Source organism: Macaca fascicularis, chromosome 8 (assembly GCF_037993035.2).
Source record: "Macaca fascicularis isolate 582-1 chromosome 8, T2T-MFA8v1.1".
Classification (NCBI taxonomy): Eukaryota; Metazoa; Chordata; class Mammalia; order Primates; family Cercopithecidae; genus Macaca; species Macaca fascicularis.
In genome coordinates, this window is record NC_088382.1 from 61,742,454 (window position 1) to 61,764,172 (window position 21,719).

The window sequence follows — 21,719 nt, forward strand, 5'->3', positions numbered from 1 at the left end:
GGTGGTGGAAAGCGGCTCCCAGGGAAAGGACACCCCTCTGACCAATCCAGGAGGAGGGATATCACATTACAGGGCTGAGGGCACAAGGGGCTCTAGGAGGCACTAGACTCACAGAGGCGAGGACTGAGAAGCTTGTCAATGCAAAAGCCTCTTTGTAAAACACCATGTGTTTTAGGCAGCATAATGAAAACAAACTTTCCCAAAGTTGCTTCCACTGCACATTTGATGAAAACCCCAGTCTCTTGGCCCCTAGCTGTCCTTTTGAAGCCCAAGTTGATTAATAATGTATTCAAACAATGCAGAACAGCTTTTCTTCTTTTTTATCTGGTAACATTACCAAACCCTAAAGGGCAGGCAGAGTTCTATTCCGTTCATCTAAGTGCACATATTCTTTCCTTATTCCAAACTATGCTCTTTTTAAAAAAAAAAAATGGTTTCATTTCCTTCAATATATTCTGCTTCTGAAACTCAACACATTTCACTCATGTAAGACTCAAACGGGCTACTTCTGATTTCTTCTTTTAATATTTAACATTTAAATTTATATGCTTAAAACCACGAACTCACATACCTCCTTGAAGAGGAGACAACTGATGGACAAACCTAAGTATGTATATGTAAAGTCAAACAGGTGTGAGCTCCCTCAGGACACGCTGGCAGCAGTGGCCCTGCTGGCTGCAGACTTTTCATCAGCAGTTTGAACTGGTCATGTTTCCCTGAAGTGAGCAGCCCCTCGTTGCGGATGTGTGTGAAAACTTAATAAATATGGAAACATCTACTTTTTGGTCATTCTGTAAGAAGGTATTTTAAAACAGATTTTTGGCTTTATCTTTAAAGACTAACATTTTCAAACAAAAATGTTTTAAATACATAAAAGTAATAGAAAACAAATTAAAACTTGCATGGTCAATCCCAGATGATCAGACTAGTAGACCAATGTCAGGAGCAAAATAAGTTCATCTCTCTGCAGAAATTTTTCAGTCCCTTTACATTCTACTGTAGGCGAATACTGCCCTCTTTTGGCAAAATGTTCACATCTAAATATGTGATTCTGGGGAGATTAAGATGTAAAAAGAGCTAAAAAAACTAATCTCCATGAACAAAAATGATTTAAACTTTACGTTTGACATTGTTCACGTGACTTTTATTGTCCAAGTATACCAACAAAGCCAATAAAGGAAATTTATTCCTTTAAATCCCCCCCAACAATCACTATGTTCTTGGCAGTGCCTGTGATTTGGAGGACATAGACAAGACCTGCAGGTTTGTGCCTTGTTTGCAATTCAAAATATAAAAAACAAACAAAAAAAATAAACAATATAAAATATAAAAATATCTTGCATTCATAAAGCAGACTTAAAAAGGGTAGGGGCTCAGAAATATGTAAGTTTGGGAGGGAAATAAGGGCAAGACATGCAGTTCTAAAAGTCATTGAGCTAAGGGTGTATACGAATTAGGTCGAAGGAAAGAAATCCTGCAAGTTTTTGTGCTTTGTTGTCAGTTCAAATTATTTAAAAAAAATCTTGCATTCATAAAGTTTTCTTGTTTTCTGAGATGGAGTCTCACTCTGTTGCCAGGCTAGAGTACAATGGCGCGATCTCAGCTCACCGCAACCTCTGCCTCCAAGATTCAAGTGATTCTCCTGCCTCAGTCTCCTGAGTAGCTGGGATTACAGGCGCCCGCCACCACACCTGGTTAATTTTTTGTATTTTAGTAGAGACGGGGTTTCACCATGTTGACCAGGATGGTCTCAATCTCCTGACCTTGTGATCTGCCCGCCTTGGCCTCCCAAAGTGCTGAGATTACAAGCGTGAGCCACCGAACCCAGCCCATAATGCATTTCTTTTTTACTGGAAAAAAAAAATACAAAAAACTTTCCACTTTAGAAATCTAAACTTATGTTGAATGAAAAAAAAAGAAAATCTACTGATTACCAACTGTCAGTACAGGACTAAGAACTGCAAGGCATGACCCTGCTCATGATCACAAGTCCTTCTGGACAATGACTTAGGACAACTTTCCAGCTGAAAACTACTAAATGTGCTAGATTTATTAAAATACTTTTAAAATTGTATAAATGCATCAATGTGCTATTACTGAGGAAATCAGTAAGATGTATACAAGAATCCAAAAAATGAAGTGGACATGAGTAGCCAGTCAACTGGGTAAACAATGAAGGTCGGTGCAGCTTGAGACTGTCTGCCCAACCATGTGAAAAGGAACTGCAGGAACTGGAGTAGCAGGGATACAGGAAAAAGAAAAGTCCTTTCTTAGGAGAGAGTCTTATTTCAAAAATCTCCTGCATAAAGCCACAGCCACATCTTAAGGATGAACTAGAAATAATTCTGCCCCCTGCCTCCACTTCCACCCACTCACTACACAAACCAGAAGACACAAGGAAAATGACCTATTTCAAAGTTTGCTATGGGGAGGCAGCAAACAAATCTTCCTGGAGGCGTGGTACCTCCAAGGTAGCCTTTACATGGATTTTCGGGCAACTCTACTTGAATGGTACAAAAAACTTTAAGTGGAGCATTTATAAAGGTCATAAGTTGGCAGTGCTCCTGGCAAAAACAACCTGGGGCCTATAATAATTCCCACAGTTTACAAAACAAGCTCAGTCAAAACCCACAAAATACAAAAGAAACAAACAGTGTTATGAAAGCTAGCCATCAAACCTTATGAGCATGAGCCCACTTTAAGCGTTCAGATACTGGAATCCAACATAGAATAGAATTAGGCAGTATGTTTACAGAATTGAACATAATAAAGAGTAGAAGACTATAAAACAACTAGGCAGACTTGAAAATATAGAACTACAAATTTAAATATAACAAATATTAGAACTCAATGTAAGGGTTTAACAACAGATTTAAAGCAACTAAAGAGAAGATTCGTGATAGGAAGATACTATCTAAGGAAATCTAGATTTCAATGCTGAGAAATATAAAGTTGAGATGATATTTGTAAGAAAAAACATGGCCAAGAATTTCTAGAACTGATGAAAGAGATGAACCCACACAGCTACAAGAATAGGCAGAATAAATGAAAAGATATTCATACCCAGGCACATTATATCAAACTACAGAAAATTAACTGTGCCAAGACAAGAATATTAACAATGTCAAGTAAAATTTTTAAAGCAGACAGAAATAAACACACCAAGCTATTTACTTAAAAATAAAGATACAAAGGCAGTAAAATAAGAAATAAGGCTCCACCATCATTCTTCACAGTATTAGAAAAAACAATTCTAAAATCCATATGGAACCTAAAAAGAGTCCACATAGCCAAAGCAACACTAAGCAAAAAGAACAAATCTGGAGGTGTCACACTACTTGATTTCAAACTATACTATAAGGCAGCAGTCACCAAAACAGCATGGTACTGGCATAAAATCAGGCACATAAACCAATGGAATGGAATAGAGAACTCAGAAAAATAAACCAGAATACTTACAGACAACTGATCTTTGACAAAGCAAACAAAAACAAAGTGGGGAAAGGACACCCTTTTCAGCAAATAGTGCTGGGATAATCAGCTAGCCACATGTAGGAGAATGAAACTGGGTCCTCTTTTCTCATCTTATACAAAAATCAACTCAAGATGGATTAAGGACTTAAATCTAAGACCTGAAACTATAAAAATTCTAGAAGATAACACTGGAAAAACCCTTCTAGACATTGACATAGGCAAGGATTTCATGACTAAGAACCCAAAGCAAATGCAATAAAAACAAAGATAAATAGCTGGGACTTAAAGAGCTTTTGCACAGCAAAAGGAACAGTCAGCAGAGTAAATAGACAACCCACAGAGTGGGAGAAAATCTTCACAATCTGTGTGTCTAACAAATGACTAATATCCAGAATCTCCAACGAACTCAAACAAATCAGTAAGAAAAAAAAAATCCCATCAAAAAGTAGGCTAAGGACATGAATAGATAATTCTCAAAAGAAGATGCACAAATGGCCAACAAACATGAAAACGTGAAAAAAAAGCTCAACATCACTAATGATTAGGGAAATGCAAATCATAACCACAATGCGATACCACCTTACTCCTGCAAGAATGGCCATAATAAACAAACAGTAGATACTGCTGTGGATGCGGTTATCAGGGAACACTTCTACACTGCTGGTGGGAATGTAAACTAGTACAGCCACTATGGAAAAGAGTGTGGAGATTCCTTAAAGAACTAAAAGTAGAACTACCATTTGATCCAGCAATCCCACTACTGGGTATTACCAGAGGAAAAGAAGTCGTTATACAAAAAAGATACTTGCACACGCATGTTTATAGCAGCACAATTCACAATTGCAAAATCATGGACCAACCTAAATGCCCATCAATCAATGGGTGGATAAACTGTGGTGTATATATATACGATGGAATACTACTGAGCTATAAAAAGGAATTTTAATGGCATTTGCAGCAACCTGGATGAGACTGGAGATTATTATTCTAAGGGAAGTAACTCAGAAATGGAAAATCAAATACCACGAGAACATCTATGTTCTCACTGATATGTGGGAACTAAGCTATGAGGATGCAAAGGCATAAGAATGATAAAATGGACTTTGGGAACATGGAGGTCAGGACGGGAGGGAGGGTGAGGAATAAAAGACTACAAATAGGGTGCAGTGTATACTGCTCTGGTGATGGGTGCACCAAAATCTCACAAAGCACCACTAATGAACTCACTCATGTAACCAAATACCACCTTTACCCCAATAACCTATGGAAAAATAAAAAAATTAAAATTAATAAACAAATAAGGCTGCTCTTGCTCATCACTATTCAGTTATACTGGAGGCCACAACTGGCAAATCTGGCAAAATAAAAAAACCAAGAGGGAAAAAAATAAAACTGTATAAAATTTATTCAAATATATGATTTCCTATAAAAAAAACTAAAATAATCAAAAGAGATAGTATTGGATTTAATTAATGTATAAAAACAATTAAAGGAATAACATACAATTTTAATAAACTACATCACTGAAAAATATAAAATATCTGCAACCAAATGTGACAAAAGATATTAGACCTTACAGCCAAACCATACTTAATAAGGTCTAAGAAAAAAGAGGTGCCATATTCATGGACTGGGGGACTCCCTATCATAAACATGTTGATTCTTGCATAAACTGATCTATAAATTCAAAGTGATTCCCAAGGAACTCCCAAAGAGGAGTGTGTGTGCGTGTATGTAATCTGAGAAGCCAATTGTGAAATTTAAAGTCTACAGTCTACAAGTTCAAGAAACTCCTAGCATATAAAGTGAAGGGATTTATCGTACTAGATCAAGAATTATTGTAAACCTCCAGTAAATAAAATTGTGTAGTGTTGGCACTGGGTTATATGATCTGACTAATAAAACAGAAAAGAAAGCCTAGACACACATCAAAAATACATGAAAACTTACGACAAAGTTAACACTGCACATCAGAGAAGAAAAAAAAAATTTTCAAAAGATGGTTCTCAAACAGTTGATCAATAAAGTAAAAAAAGAAACCGGACTATTATTTCTCACCATACACAAAGATCAATTCCAGCTATTGTGCAGATTTAAATGTGAAATGCAAAATCACAGACCTTCTGTAAGAAAATATAGGTTAATATTTCCATGACCTTGAGACTAAGGGTGAAGGAAGATGAATCTGGCAATTAAAATTGAAAATGTCAATTCATCAAAAAACATCATAAACAGAGTTAAGAAACCATAAACTGAGAAAAGATACTTGCAACACATATAATTGACAGTGGAATAATATCTAGACTGCAAAAGGAAATCCCACAAAACAATTTTTTAAAAGAAATTACTCAATAAAAAATTTTACAAGACTTGAACAGCACTTTGCAGAAAACCAAGAAACACTTGTAGATAAAACCCCCTTAAATAAATAACCTTCATGAGTTACAAAGTTCCCTAAGAAGATATTTCACACTGCCAAACAGGCAAAAGTCTGTCATGTGTAGGTGAAGATGTGGAATAACTGGGATATTTAAACATTGCTAGAAGAAACATACTGTTAAACTATTTGGGAAACAAATTTGCACCACCTAGGTAAAAGTGAATAGAAATGATTTCCTACGACCCAGTAATTCTACTCCTAGATGTGAACTCTAAGCAGACTCACACATGTCACAAGACATAAAAGAATGCTCACAACTGAACTACTGAGGGGACAAAAAATGTCCACCAACAGTAGAATAAACTGTGAAGTGTGAATGTAACAGAACAACATACGACATGGGGCAATCGCAGAAAGGTAATGTGAAAAAGAGAGCTGCCGAATGCATACAGTAGGATCCTAGCATGTATGAAGCCAAATACATTGTTAGGGGATGCAGGCATGTGATAAATTGAGAACAAAAGGCAGATTATGATAAACACAAAATCCCGCCTCCGAGGGATTAAGATGTGGTTGGGAAGGGGCACACAAGAGACTGTAAAGCTATCAGTTGAACCTAATGGGTACACACATATGTACCTACATGTACACTAAATTATTTCTTATACTTCATATTTTATAAATTTCCCTATCTACTGAATATTTCATAAAAATAAATTTTAAAAAACTTCCATACTCTTCAGAGATGGCAATAGTCAAAAGACAGTGAGATGTCCAAATAAAGACAACTGTATGCCATAATTGAGCATATCCATAGGTATACTGAGATTGCCTATATTTAAAAAGAAGAAGACAAACATAAAAGTCAGGCCATGGGAGAATAATGCTTAATTATACGTAATTGTTTATTTAAAATAATTTTCCAAGTCTTCCAATGATTTAACAGGCTTTGCTTCACTTTTATCATCTCAAACAGCTAGAAATCAACACACACTTTTTGTATTGTATTTTACCACTATGTATGCTATTTTAACATTTTTCTTTATTAAGAACCAAATATATTGACCAATAAGCAGTATATATTTAAATTATCTTCTTGGGTAGCTCTGAGGTTGCTGATGGCTTCTTGGGATTAATCTGATGCTGGAAGCTATCTTAGGCCCTGTCTCTAACTCACTATGTTTCAGGCAAAACATGCCACAGTTCTAGGTCTGTTTTCTCATCTGCAAAATAAACACCCAAATTAGATGATACTTGTTGTTTTATCTGGCTATAAAATTCCATCACTGTATTCCCCATCATTTTCACTTACTTTTACTTAATCTTTATTTACTAATTTTCCACCTATAAAGCATAATTTTCCATACTCAAGTAAACATAAATTCATTTAAAAAAAACACAAACCCAAAATATTCTTATTCTATCTGCATTAATAGATAAAAAGGCTTTAGCTCTAATTTTCATTTTTTATTTCTACCTCTTAAAGTCAATGATAAAGTCACAAGTGTAAAATGAATGCATTTAAAAACATAAAAGATACACTTCAATGACAAGAAATATGCAAAGATCATGAAAATGTACTGTACACTTTGCCAAGGTCAAAGAATAAAAGACAATATGGAAAAGTCAATCTTCAAATATATCCTTAACAAAAACTCTCTCCTACATAGTAAAAGCATCATCTAAACAGCAGCTCCAACCAAAAAATTTTTTTAAAAAAAGCAGGGGAGATGGGACAGATAACTTTCTCCAGGTTTTCCAGATAAAAACATGTGGTCACCAGGAATTCAAGGTAACTTCAAAAGCCGCATTTAATTCAAAATAAAATGAACATTTCTGACAGATGAAAACAGTATGAAACTGATTTTTTTTCTTTCCTAGATACAAATGATATGGGGCATTTCTTAACAGTTTAGTAATCATCTAAGAATAACTGTAGAAATAACCCCAATTCTACCATCCCAGCCACTGGTATAAAACAAACACCTTCCATGAAACTGTCTTTCACGTAACTAAAATATCCTCACTTACTTGGAACAATTTCGTGCTTACATGATCACAACCACTTGTTTTTAGATGCTGTGGGATTATTGGAGCTGAGATTTTTGAAACAATATCTGAATCTTAGCAGAGAGGTAATAATCCTTTCACTATACATTGATTGGGCTTCCTTAACCAAATCTGAGCAACTACTATAATAATAATGCTGGTGGTAGTCCATGATACTCTCAAATTTTTCCCTTTAAGAAATATATAAGCCATGTAACTGTAGCAAATATGTTACATTGTACACTTTCTTAACCCGGAATGGCTGTTTTCAGGCCTTATTAGGAAAACAAACAAACAATGGTAGTTACTACCTGTTTTTTATCATTCATAAGCTACAATAAAGTTCAAATATGGACAGTTTAATTGTGTGACATTAAGTAAAAAACGAAAACCATTATAGTTTTACCAAAAGAAACACAAAAAATATGGGAAGAAGTGAAATGAACAGGGCATAGGTCCCAAAGATTACATTATGATTCTCAACAGGATTTTCAAAACAAAGGGTATCTACATACAATTTCTGTGAATATTTCTTATACTAGAAAGATCCAAAGCAAATGTAGGCTCAGCCCTACCTTGTCAAAGATAAATATTCAGATAAACTAGAAGTTCCATCTGCTAAAGTGCATCCGCTGACCAGGTCCACCCTGGCCCTGCTACTTACAGCCATCCAAGAAAGTGGCCTCACTCATGCTCATTCACTCATTCTGTGTCCTATCAAGAGTCACACAAAACAATGGTTTTGCTTTTTTTAAAAAACCAAATACTTTATATGGTGAACTACAGAAAAAACAATTCTAAATATACTTTTAAAATTCTAGAGAGTTGAGATAACCTTTCTTTAAATACTGAAAATGTAAAGGGTCCATATAAAGAGTTGTATTAAGTATATACTTTCTATTTTAATAATTCACTTGCTGTGCTCTTAAAATCTCTATGAGAGAAGCAGATATTTTACCCATGTCTTTTGGTAAGAGATTCAAAAGCAGAAGTAGCAGGGCTGTAAAATTTCATAAAATTTGTGGGATTTTTTTAAAGCTAAATTATTCAATATCTTGTATTGTTATTGCACTCATGTATTGCCCGGAATATATATACAGCAACCCAGCAACAGTGATTGCAACACAAATAAGGTAAATAGGTCTACAAAGCATTTGATTTCCTTATTAGATAAATGAAGTTTTCATAGAGGAAATGCAAACAACTGCAATTCAGATCAGGTTATATAAGCTTAACAATTATTTAAACCTTATATAAAATTAAATCTAACCCTCACCACTACAAATCTGTAAGGAATCAGAAAAGGATTTATAGTACACAAGTCTTGACTACTGTTGCATTCCACTTTGAAACCACTCTAAGCTAAAACAACATTTTACCAAGATTTAAAGAAAAATAGATTTTATAAAAGGGATTCTTTTATTCACTGAATACATCATTTGTGTTACTGACAGAAACAAGTGATAATTTTTTTCCACTATAATTTGCTCTGATGAAAGAAGTAATTCTTTTAACTCCTAACAAATGCTACATTTTCAAGACTAAAGGAATTATCAGTAGGCATTCTTTCTTCTTGATCTAAGTTATTTGTCTCTAAAATATGTCAAGTAAGCTTTTAAAGATTCAGGGAGGGGCAGCTTCATGATTTTTTCTCTCAGTAAATTTTGAGGTGGCTCCTCTGGCTTCATCGCTTCACTGTGATCTTTTTCTTCCTCTTCTTTGTTATCTTCTTCCATTTTTTCATCCTCCTCACTGTCTAGAGGCTGAGGAATAAGCTGATTACCCACAAATACGTAAGTGTTAATTCTCTGTTTAACTCTCTTTCTTTTCCTTTTGGGTGGAGCCCTTTGAGGAATCCCCTTGGCCTGCATCTCATCATTTATGAAATTTCTAAGTGTGCGTCGAATGTAAATACGAGCCAAGTCCTGTAGATTCCTGACAGCACAGGGAGCTAAAAACAAACACAAAACACAAGAAAGAAAACATTAATCTATTGTTCACTTTTTTACATAAAACAAAACGTGTTTCTTAGCACATTTTAGAAAATACACAAAATATAAAAACTCTACCTTTCATCTAACAAAGGTTTCGGAGTAGTCATCATATGCCAAGGACCAATGGATAGCACAGAAGTTAAAACGTACAGGGGCGTGTGTGTGTTTGTGTGTTGGCATTTATATGCATAAAAGTTCTCTGGAAGCGTAAGAATTTAGAAACAGGGTACATGACCATGAAATAATTAGGAGACAAGAGCAGGAGAGAGACTATCCTGCATATCTTTTATACTTTTTGATGTATAAATCATACGAAAAGTACTATCTATTCATAACAACAGAAGTGAGATCCCATCCCCTATATAGTTTTTGTTTCTTTGTTTTGAAACAAGGTCTCACTGTAGCCCAGGCTGATTGTGTAGTGGCACAATCATGGTTTACTGGAGCCTCAACCACCCAGGCTCAGGTGATCCTCCTGCCTCAGCCTCCCAAGTAGCTGGGACGGAAGTGCACGCCAGCACACCTGGATAATTTTTTAATTATTTGTAGAGAGGGAATCTTACTATGTTGCCTAGGCAGGTCTCTTTAACTCCTGAGCTCATGTGAGCCTCTCATCTCAGCCTCCCCAAATATTGAGGTTACAGGTGTAAGCCATCATGCCCGGCCCTCTATATGTAAAAATGAACAAAAACCATCTGCTCTGCCCATTTTCCAAAATTGTTCACTAAGTTGTTTAACATTCATCAATAAGTAAGTATTAACCTATATCTGCCAGGCACTGTTAAAGAACCCATGTAGACACACTGGATGATTTAGATCACCAAGTCTGCACTCCCTGCACTTATGCAACTTACATAATCAGGGAGGAGTTGGTAAACAAAAATCAATTATAAAGAAGAAAAATAAGGAATACAAGAAAAAAAACAAAACATCAATGATATGACAGAAAAAGTGGGGTTCTGGTTTCTTTCTTTTTTGTTTTGAGACAAGAGCTTTGCTCTGTCACCAGGCTGTAGTGCAGTGGAGTGATCTCAGCTACTGTAATCTCCGCCTCCCGGGTCCAAGTGATTCTCCTGCCTCAGCATCCTGAGTAGCTGGGCCTACAGGCGTGTGCCACCACGCCTGGCTAATTTTTTGTATTTTTAGTAGCGATGGGGTTTCACTGTGTTAGTCAGGATGGTCTCAATCTCCTGACCTTGTGATCCACCCGCCTTGGCCTCCCAAAGTGCTGGGATTACAGGCACGAGCCACCACACCTAGCCCTGGTTGCTTTCTATTGGGTGGTCATAAAGGTCTCCCTGAGAAGATCATGTCCTAGCTAAGATCTAGATGATGTAACAGCCATGTAAACATCTTGGAGGCAGAGGGAACAGCAGAGCCCTAAAAGGTAAACGAGCTTAGCATGTTAAAGGAGCTGAAGGAAGGCTAGTGCAGATGAAGTTCGGAGCATGAGAATAGCCGGAATACTTTGGTAATCCACTTGAAATATGAACACACTCTAATGGAGAGTGGCAGTATAGATGGGAGAGATGGACAAATTCCAGGTATAATACATTCTGAAGATAGGATGGAAACGGATTGGCTGTAGGGGATGAGAGAGGGAAAAAAATAATCAAGGAAAACATCTAAGGTTTTGGCCTGAGCAACTGGGCAGATGCTGGTATCAGTTACTGACATGACAAAGACAGAGGAGAGAACAGGTTGAGAAGAAAATTTTAAAATGTACTTAGTTTGTGTTAGATGTGAATTGTCTATCATTTATCCAAAGTGGAGATTTCAGAGATAATTAACAACTACAATGTCATACTCGTCACCATTTTCAATGTTTTACAAGTAATAACTCAATGTTAGGAGATTACGTACTGAATGCAGGTTTTGACTGCAGAAGGTATGCTGCCTTTCCCACCATAAGCCACCATAAGATCACGACTCTGGAGCTCAGGGGCAAGGTCGGGGCTGGAGATGCTAATCCCATGTCAGCAGCCCATCGTGACATGCAAAGACCAAGAGTAGAGGAAAGCACCCAGAACTAAGCCTGAGAGAGCTCTGTAAAGGAACAGAGTGAAGAATAAATCTACCCTAAAGTTTTAGAAATTATAAAGGAGCTAGGAAATAGAAACTGTATCAGTCTTTTCAGCTGATCTTGGCTCTTGAATTTTTCTGTTACTGGTATTCTCTGTCAACACTGTAATTATGTTCTTCCTTTGCCAATACTGCATGCTATTCCAGCGATGTATCTTTCAATCCTAAATCATCAGAGGAATACCTGAAATTTATCAAGACCAATGGACCCAGCATGGAAAAAGATTCAGACTTGACTTTAGTAGCTGCTAACACTCAGAACTCCTAAAGTAGCAGTCATGTGAGCTTCATTTAAAAGTTCTTTTGGGCCAGGCACAATGGCTCAAGCCTGTAATCCCAGCACTTTGAGAGGCTGAGGCAGACGGATCACTTGAGCCCATAATCTTGAGACCAGTCTGGACAACATGGTGAAATCCTGTCTCTACAAAAAAAAAGAAAAATTAGCCGGGCATGGTGGTACATGCCTGTAGTCCCAGCTACTCAGTAGGTTGAGATGGGAGGATCATCTGAGCCTGGGTAGGTCAAGGCTGCAGTGAGCCATGGTCATGCCACTGCACTACAGCCTGGGTAACAGAGTGAGACCCTGTCTCAAAAAATTTTAAAAATAAAATTAAAAAGTTCTTTTGACTGACACAAAACCTTTTAGATAAGTCTCAGTCCTAATTATTCAAACATCCTCCATATTGTCTATTCCTTAAGAGTACCTTGTTTCCAATGCCTCCAGTTATGAGATTAGGATTTAACAGATGAGACAATACTAATCCTGACTGCTAGGAAAACTTATTTTAAATTTAAATAGAAAAAGAGGGAATCCTCCCTAACTCATTTTACGAGGCCAGCATCATCCTGATACCAAAACCTGGTAGAGACACAACAAAAAAAGAAAATTTCAGGCCAATATCCCTGATGAACATCGATGGGAAAATCCTCAATAAAATACTGGCAAACCAAATCCAGCAGCACATTAAAAAGCTTATCCACCATGATCAAGTCTGCTTTATCCCTGGGATGCAAAGATGGTTTAACATATGCAAATCAATAAATGTAATCCATCACATAAACAGAACCAACAACAAAAACCGTATGACTATCTCAATAGATGCAGAAAAGGCCTTTGACAAAATTCCACACTCCTTCATGCTAAAAAAACTCAACAAATTTGACATTGATGGAACATATCTCAAAATAATAAGAGATATTTATGACAAACCCACAGCCAATATCATACTGAATAGGCAAAAACTGGAAGCATTCTCTTTGAAAACCAGCACAAGACAACGATGTCCTCTCTCACCACTCCTATTCAACATAATGTTGGAAGTTCTGGCCAGAGCAATCAGATAAGAGAAAGAAATAAAGGGTACTCAAATAGGAAGAAAGTAAGTCAAATTTTCTCTGTTTGCAGATGACATGATTGTATACTTAGAAAACCCCATCATCTCAGCCCAAAATCTCCTGAAGCTGATAAGCAACTTTAGCAAAGTCCCAGGATACAATTCAATGTGCAAAAATCACAAGCATTCCTATACATCAAGAACTCCTAAAGTAACAGACAAACAGAGAGCCAAATCATGAGTGAACTCCCATTCACAACAGCTACTAAGAGAATGAAATATCTAGGAATCCAACTTACAAGGGATGTGAAGGACCTCTTCAAGAAGAACTACAAACCACTGCTCAAGGAAATAACAGAGGACACAAACAAATGGAAAAACATTCCATGCTCATGGATAGGAGAATCAATATCATGAAAATGGCCATACTGTCCAAAATAATTTATAGATTCAATGCTATCCCCATCAAGCTACCATTGACTTTCTTCACAGAATTGGAAAAAACTACTTTAAACTTCATATAGAACCCAAAAAGAGCCTGCATAGCCAAAACAATCTTAAACAAAAAGAACAAAGCTGGAGGCATCACACTACATGACTTCAAACTATACTACAAGACTACAGTAACCAATGGTACTGGTACCAAAACACATATACAGACCAATGGAACAAAACAGAGGCCTCAGAAATAACACTACACATCTACAACCATCTGATCTTTGACAAACCTAACAAAAACAAGCAATGGGGAACAGATTCCCTACTTAATAAATGGTGTTGGAAAAACTGGCTAGCCATATGCAGAAAACTGAAACTGCACACCTTCCTTACACTTTACACAAAAATCAACTCAAGATGGATTAAAGACTTAAACATAAAACCTAAAACCATAAAAACCCTAGAAGAAAACCTAGGCAATACCATTCAGGACATAAGGATGGACAAAGACTTCATGACTAAAACACCAAAAGCAATGGCAACAAATGAAAAAACTGACAAACGGGATCAAATTAAGCTAAAGAGCTTCTGCACAGCAAAAGAAACTATCATTACAGTAAACAGGCAACCTATAGAATGGGAGAAAATTTTTGCAATCTATCCATCTGATAAAGGTCTAATATCCAGAATCTACAAAGAATTTGAACAAATTTACAAGAAACAAACAAACCCCATCAAAAAATGAGCAAAGGATATGAACAGACACTTCTCAAAAGAATACATTTATGCGGCCAACAAACATATGAAAAAAAGCTCATGATCACTGGTCATTAGAGAAATGCAAATCAAAACTACAATGAGATACCACCTCCAGCCAGTTAGAATGGCGATCATTAAAAAGTCAGGAAACAACAGAAGCCGGCGAGGATGTGGAGAAATAGGAATGCTTTTACACTGTTGGTGGGAGTGTAAATTAGTTCAATCATTGTGGAAGACAGTGTGGCAATTCCTCAGGGATCTAGAACCAGAAATATCATTTGACCTAGGAATCCCATTACTGGGTATATACTTAAAGGATTATAAATCATTGCACTGTGCATGTAAACATACATGCACACGTATGTTTACTGCAGCACTGTTCACAATAGCAAAGACTTGGAACCAACACAAATACCCATCTGTGATAGACTTGATAAAGAAAATGTGGCATATATACACCAATTATGAAACAATTTTTCATAACAATTTATGAAGTCTCTTCTGTCCCTGAACTTTAAACAATGCATCTTTCTTTTTAGAATGTCTTCTCCCCAACCCCAATAAAAAAAAACACAGAAAGAAACAGGATTTTTAAATGTAATAAAATTAGTGGCGAATCAAGATGAAAAATTATGACTCCACTTTAGTAAGTTGTTTAATATGAGAAATTTGATTACTACGAGATACATTTGGCAAATAATTTCTATATTATTTTTGGGTTTTTTTATAGTCGCATTCTTTCATATTTTAATTCCCTACAATTAAGGAATAATGTCCTCTCAACAGCAAGCTATTTTGACTTACTTCTCTACACCCACAAAAACTTATTCTCCATACATCCTATTAAATTTTGGCAAATACCAATTTTTAAAACTTTTTTCATGCTCTATTACTATATGAAGCTTTTTTTTTTAGAAATTCACATAATTCCTGACTTTTTATAAGTTACTGTTGGTTACTGATGACTTTTCTCTTTATTGTAGAATTTCAAGTACAGTAGTCTCCCTTTATGCAGTTTCACCTTCCACGGTTTCTGCTTTCTACGGTCAACCAAGGTCTGAAAATATTAAATGGAAAATTTGAGAAAGAAGCAATTCATACATTTTAAATTGTGAGCTGTTCTGAGTAGTGTAGTACAATTTCATGCTGTCCTGCCTGGGATGTGAATCATCCCTCTGTCTACCATTTCCGCACCATATATACCACCCATCTGTTAGTAACTTAGCAGCTGCCTCAGTTATCAGATAGAAAAAAACATAATACATACAGGATTTTGTACTATTTGCAGGCCCAGGCATCCCCTGGAGGGTAATGGAACATATCCCCCAAGGATAAGGAGTGATGACTGTATACACAGAAAAGAGTCAATGTTTTAATAACTCCCATATATCTGGGCACTCAGCTTCAACAATTATCACTCTTCCCATCACCACCCCAGATTATTTTGATGAAATATTTAGACATATCATTTAGTCTGTAAATGTTTCAGAGGTATAATGGATTTTTTTTTTAATTTAGGCTCCTTTCCATTTTACCCTATTCTATTGAATTTATTCCTATTTTACATTCACTGTTACAAATGTCATTCAATCCAACCAATAGCAGTCTTACCAGCTACTTAGATTTGTGTTGAAATTCTTAAAATGAGGGAAAATGGAAATTGTGCATTCATAGCATATTATCTATGTCATTAATGAATTATGTTATTATAAAAATATATTTACAACCAAAATGCTTCTAAAATAAACAAGAAAACGATCAGATAAAAAATAGAATGACTACTGATAGAATTCTGAGATTTTAACAGTGTCAAAGTAAAATAGTTAAATAGCTGCTGCACAGAAATCAACAAGGGATTCTATAGGCATTCTTAGGTATGACACTTATGGTTGGGCCACTGTCAAAGCCAAGCTGTGTCAGAAAATTTTTTCATTACTTCCTTTTATTACTTCCCATCCAGTTAGGATAATTAAAACAAAATTATCATAAACTATAATTCTAGTGTTTGAAAACTAGGAAGAAAATAGTTTTGTTATTATTGTTGCAAGGAGTTTTAAGTAGGGACCGGTAACTACAGTATAGCCTACTATTGCAAATAGTACTAATATAGCATAAATATATAGAGTATACAGATAGTCCCTGACTTCTAATGGTTCAATGTAGGATTTTTCCACTTTACAATGTGTTTATCAGGATGTAACCCCACCTTACGCTGAGGAGCTCCTTATGTCTCACGATGGGGTTCGGGTTTCTACTAAATGAGTATCACTCTTGCAACCAAAGTAAGGTCAAACCATCCTAAGCTGGGGACCATGTGCTGTGTTACCAGCATTAAATCCATTTTCCACTCAACAACGTTCATGATTTACAATGGGTTTATCTGGCCATAGTCCCACCATAAGTCAAGAAGCATCTGTAGTCTACTAAAAAGTAGACTTCATGGAAACAATCATATAATGCATACACAGTCAAGTGATAATCACTGATTCTGGTGCTAGAAAGAAATGGATGTCCTATATTTTTCTGTGTCTCAGTGATACCTGTTTTTGACTAGATGGGAAGTTTAAATAAACATTTCAACACAGTAACCTCATGTTTCCAGTCTCCTTTATGATAATCCTTTGTTTTTTTATCATTCTTATTTTAGCTTTAATTTTGTTTTATATGGACTGTTACATATGGATTAAAATCCTTTTTGTAAGTAGCGAAAGTATAGATTACTAACAAGTATATTTGGAAAAACTGGTTGCTAACATTTTCCGAATTATGAAAGGTTGAAACTGTTTTAGAACTGACTGCTTAACTTCCTTCTAAATGAGATCACAATAACAGCACAGAATCAGAATCTATGACTCTCACAAATCTGTAAAGAGTGGTCAACGTATCACCTTTGACAGTGGCTCCCATTAGAGAAAAATGCTTGCAAAGCACTCTCCCAAGCTCAAGCTGAAGAAACATTTACGCCGCTAACACTCTGAGCAAGCAACACTCACCACAGAGCCATGACAGCCTCTCTGCATCATTGCACACATTCTTCCTAAGGGTGGAGGAATGGCTAGGCTTGTATATTTCAGGTATATAAAAAGCAGCTGGCCATGTTTGGCTGTCATTCCTTTCTCTTTTCCTCTGGGATGTGCCTACTTTCGTCTGGGACTCACACACATTGACTAGGCTCTATTCACCATATATTTACAGGTAGACTCTCATGGTGGCAGGCTGGCGCCACTGCCTGAAACTGGGTGGGTGGTTGGGTCTAATGTAAGGGTTGTGAAACCCTGTCTCTACTAAATATACAAAAACTAGCCAGGTATGGTGGTGGGAACCTGTAATCCCAGCTACTCAGGAGGCCAAAGCAGAAGAATTGCTTGAGCCCAGGAGGCAGAGACTGCAGTGAGCTGAGATCGTGCCACTGCATTACGGCCTGTGTGACACAGTGAGACTCCATCGTAAAAACAAAACAAAACAAACATTACTTCATATAATTTTCAAAAACACTCCAAATGTCCCAAAGTCATGCGGCTCAAAAGAGAGTAGAATGAACACTGAAAATAAAATTGTATCTTTCTATAAACCCAAGTTCCTATGAAATAAATTCATTTAAAAGGCAAACTAAGTCAAGAGGTTCCTTTTTGGTAAAGAATTTTACCTCATGGTTAAAAATACTATGATCTAAGCCAAACCAATTAATACCACTCTCTCCTCTCCATTTCAAGCTCTCATTTGCTCCATTACGTTGATCACTCCCTCCTTGAAACTTTTCTTTCTTGGTTTTCAACACCCTGGGACCTGACCCTAGTTTGCCCCCACCACCTTTGACCCTTCCTTCGCTAATCCATTTTCCTCCATTTTATCTCTAAATTGGTGAACCTCAGGTCCAACTCCAATATCTCTTCTTTATTTCTACTCTCTGCTAAGTGATCTCATCCATTTCTATCTATCCCTAGCCTAAAATGCCATGTTCATGTTGAGGGGTCTCCATTTATACCTTGCTCATGAAGCAGGTTTGTGCCACCTGACATTTGTCTGTATGGTAACAGACAACTCAAACACGATTAAAGGAAAATGTCAGATCTTTCTATTCCTATTTCCAAATTATGCCACTTCCAGTCTTCCTAGCAATAGTAAATAACACCAGCACTCAGCTAGCCTCAAGGGAAAACAAATTCCTCTTTTCCCTCCACCCACACTCTCCCCAGTCAGCTATTCTTCTGCCTTCAGACAACACTATCCACACCAACATCCACTCTCCCGTAGGTGTTTAAGAAAAGCCTCCTGACTGGCCTGCCTGCCTTTTTTTCCTATGATAATCCATCCTCCACAGCCAGCCAATGAGCTTCTGCCACTCTGGACCCTATGCCTGGTCTGAGAATGACCAAGTTCTCTTCAGACTAGATAAAGCCTTTTATATTTATTGTGTCTCTGTATGAAAAAATGCTGCCACTAAATCTTGACGTGGCAAGTTTTTTTATATCATTCTGGTCATAATTTAGATGTTGCTTTGGCAGAAAGGTCTTCCTTACCACCATACCTATAGTAGATACCCTTCCCACAACCAGTAACTTGCCACATCACAAACTGTAATTAATAAATTTGGTTTTGGTTTGACCTGCCCTTTCTTCTTATGTTTCCATGAAGGTAGCTAACAGTGTCTGGTATAAGGTGAGGGCTTTACTTTACCAAAACAAAACAAAACAAAACAAAACAAAAAAAAACCAAAAAACTGAGGCCCAGCGAAGTGGCTCATGTCTATAATTCTAGCACTTTGGGAGGCTGAGGCAGGTAGACCACTTGAGGTCAGATGTTTGAGACCAGCCTGGCCAACATGGTGAAACAGCATCTCTTCTAAAAATACAAAAATCAGCCGGGCGCGGTGGCTCACGCCTGTAATCCCAGCACTTTGGGAGGCCGAGGCGGGCGGATCACAAGGTCAGGAGATCAAGACCACGGTGAAACCCCGTCTCTACTAAAAATACAAAAAATTAGCCGGGCGCGGTTGTGGGCGCCTGTAGTCCCAGCTACTCGGGAGGCTGAGGCAGGAGAATGGCGTGAACCCGGGAGGCGGAGCTTGCAGTGAGCCGAGATCACGCCACTGCACTCCAGCCTGGGCGACAGAGCTAGACTCCGTCTCAAAAAAAAAAAAAAAAAAAATACAAAAATCAGCCAGGCGTGGTGGCGCACACCTGTAATCCCAGCTACTTGGGTGTCTGAGGCACAAGAATCACTTGAACCCAGGAGGCGGAGGTTGTAGTGAGCCGACATGGCACCACTGCACTCGAGCCTGGGCAACACAACGAGACTCTGTCTCCAAAAAAAAAAAAGGCTGAATAAATCCACTAAATATCTTACTGTATAAGTATTTAATTCTTCAGAATTACATAGTTTTAAATCCCAAGCATAAAAGCCAAACACCGTAAGTCACAATCCAATCAGAAAATATGAAGAGCTACTTACGGAGTCCCACAGAATCTGGTTTGCCATGATCATTCTTACTTGGTTGCACAAGTGGAGCAAATGAAACAGCAAGGATATTTTTACTTTCCCAAGTGTTCTGTCCAGTTCGCATAATCTGTGTTAACTATTTAGAGAAAAAAAAGAAAGAAAGAAAGTGAACAGCTTAATCCCAGCAATGTGGTCACCTTACAGTCAAAACTGTTTTAAGGGAACAACTGCCAGTCAGAGCTATACAATCACTTATATTTAAATGTGACCAAATTAATTCCATTTAAATATTTACTATAAAATATAAAAGGAATGAAACTATTTGCTGTTAATACAGATATTTTAATGCAAATGGGATACTCAAATATGGCCAAGTGAGTCTGCAATGTTAGATTTGTGGTCTGACAGTGTCTAGAAGAAGCACTACAATCCATACATGCCATTGCCTTTCAAAATACATGTCTGAGACAGGTTCAGTAATTTGGTTAAGGCATTATATTAATAAGACCATATTTTGACTACATGTTGACTTCATGCTCTTCCATGATATTAATGGAATACAGATTCTAATTCGACCCCCAACTTGATATCTCACAAATCAATGTAATTATAAAGAGACTAGAAGTTTTATCATTTCAGCAAACGCCCATCACTGGTCACAGGAAAAAAATATTAGCTCAATACACATCTTGTTCAGGTTTAATTAGTATATTCAACTTCTATCACAAAAAGCAGCTCGTTACTACATTTGATGTTTGTAAAATAGTATACAGTAAATGTTTAACAAAATATTGATGAGAAAGTCACATTTTACATATTTGAAAATGTATTGTTAAAGGAAAACAAAACAAAAAAAAATTGTTTAACTGGGAGTCTAAGCCCTGGAAGCATTCTAATAACATTTTTCCATGAACTTTTAAAAATGAATATTGATATACTCTTGCCCTTTTTAATATCTGACAAATGATTTGCTACAGAGCACAGTTCATGGTGATAGTGAGATCCACTGAGCTGCAAATGACACATGGTGATGCTAAGGGATCCCAAGATAAATAAAAATAAACTCCACAACTATCATGCTAGGACCCAGTCATCTTAGATACTCTACCTCAACTACACAAACTGCAGGTATTTTAAACATTTCAGATTTCAGTTAATGTAAACATAAAAGATATTTTTTAAATGTTTTTATAACTTTTTTAAGTAATTTGCTTTTGAAAGGTATACCCGTTTTCTGAGTAAATTAGTATTTCATACATTATACCTAATAATTCCAAACCAAGGCTAAAAAAGTAAAATTAATAATGTTCATAAATAGCTGCAGAATATTTTCTAATGAGTCTACTTGGTAATAATGAAGATTTTTTTAGTTCACTTGTTTTCTTTTTTTTTTTTTTTTTTGAGACGGAGTCTAGCTCTGTCGCCCAGGCTGGAGTGCAGTGGCCAGATCTCAGCTCACTGCAAGCTCCGCCTCCCGGGTTTACGCCATTCTCCTGCCTCAGCCTCCCGAGTAGCTGGGACTACAGGTGCCTGCCACCTCGCCCGGCTAGTTTTTTTTTTGTATTTTTTAGTAGAGACGGGGTTTCACCGTGTTAACCAGGATGGTCTCGATCTCCTGACCTTGTGATCCGCCCGTCTCAGCCTCCCAAAGTGCTGGGATTACAGGCTTGAGTCACCGCGCCCGGCCACTTGTTTTCTTAATGAAGTTAAATAGTTCAAAATCAAACCACAAAGAGGATTTCTTTTCTTTTCTGAGACAGGGTCTCACTT

General features: G+C 36.9%; 1 protein-coding gene across 9 annotated transcripts in view; it reads right to left on the minus strand.

The window, feature by feature from the left end:
* Positions 1-6,741: 6,741 nt before the first annotated feature.
* Positions 6,742-21,719, minus strand: part of PCMTD1 (protein-L-isoaspartate (D-aspartate) O-methyltransferase domain containing 1) — an 82,625-nt gene continuing 67,647 nt past the window's right edge. For 8 of the 9 annotated variants that reach the window (XM_065519205.1, XM_065519206.1, XM_065519211.2 and 5 more), the window contains 2 exons: positions 19,962-20,085; positions 6,742-9,854 (listed from right to left, as the gene is read on the minus strand). In XM_065519205.1, coding sequence (XP_065375277.1) covers positions 9,487-9,854; positions 19,962-20,085 — 492 coding nt within the window. In that variant the 3' untranslated portion in view covers positions 6,742-9,486. Of the gene's footprint in view, positions 9,855-11,760; positions 12,401-19,961; positions 20,086-21,719 lie in introns of those variants that run through there. The other variant, XM_065519208.2, reaches the window with a different exon arrangement.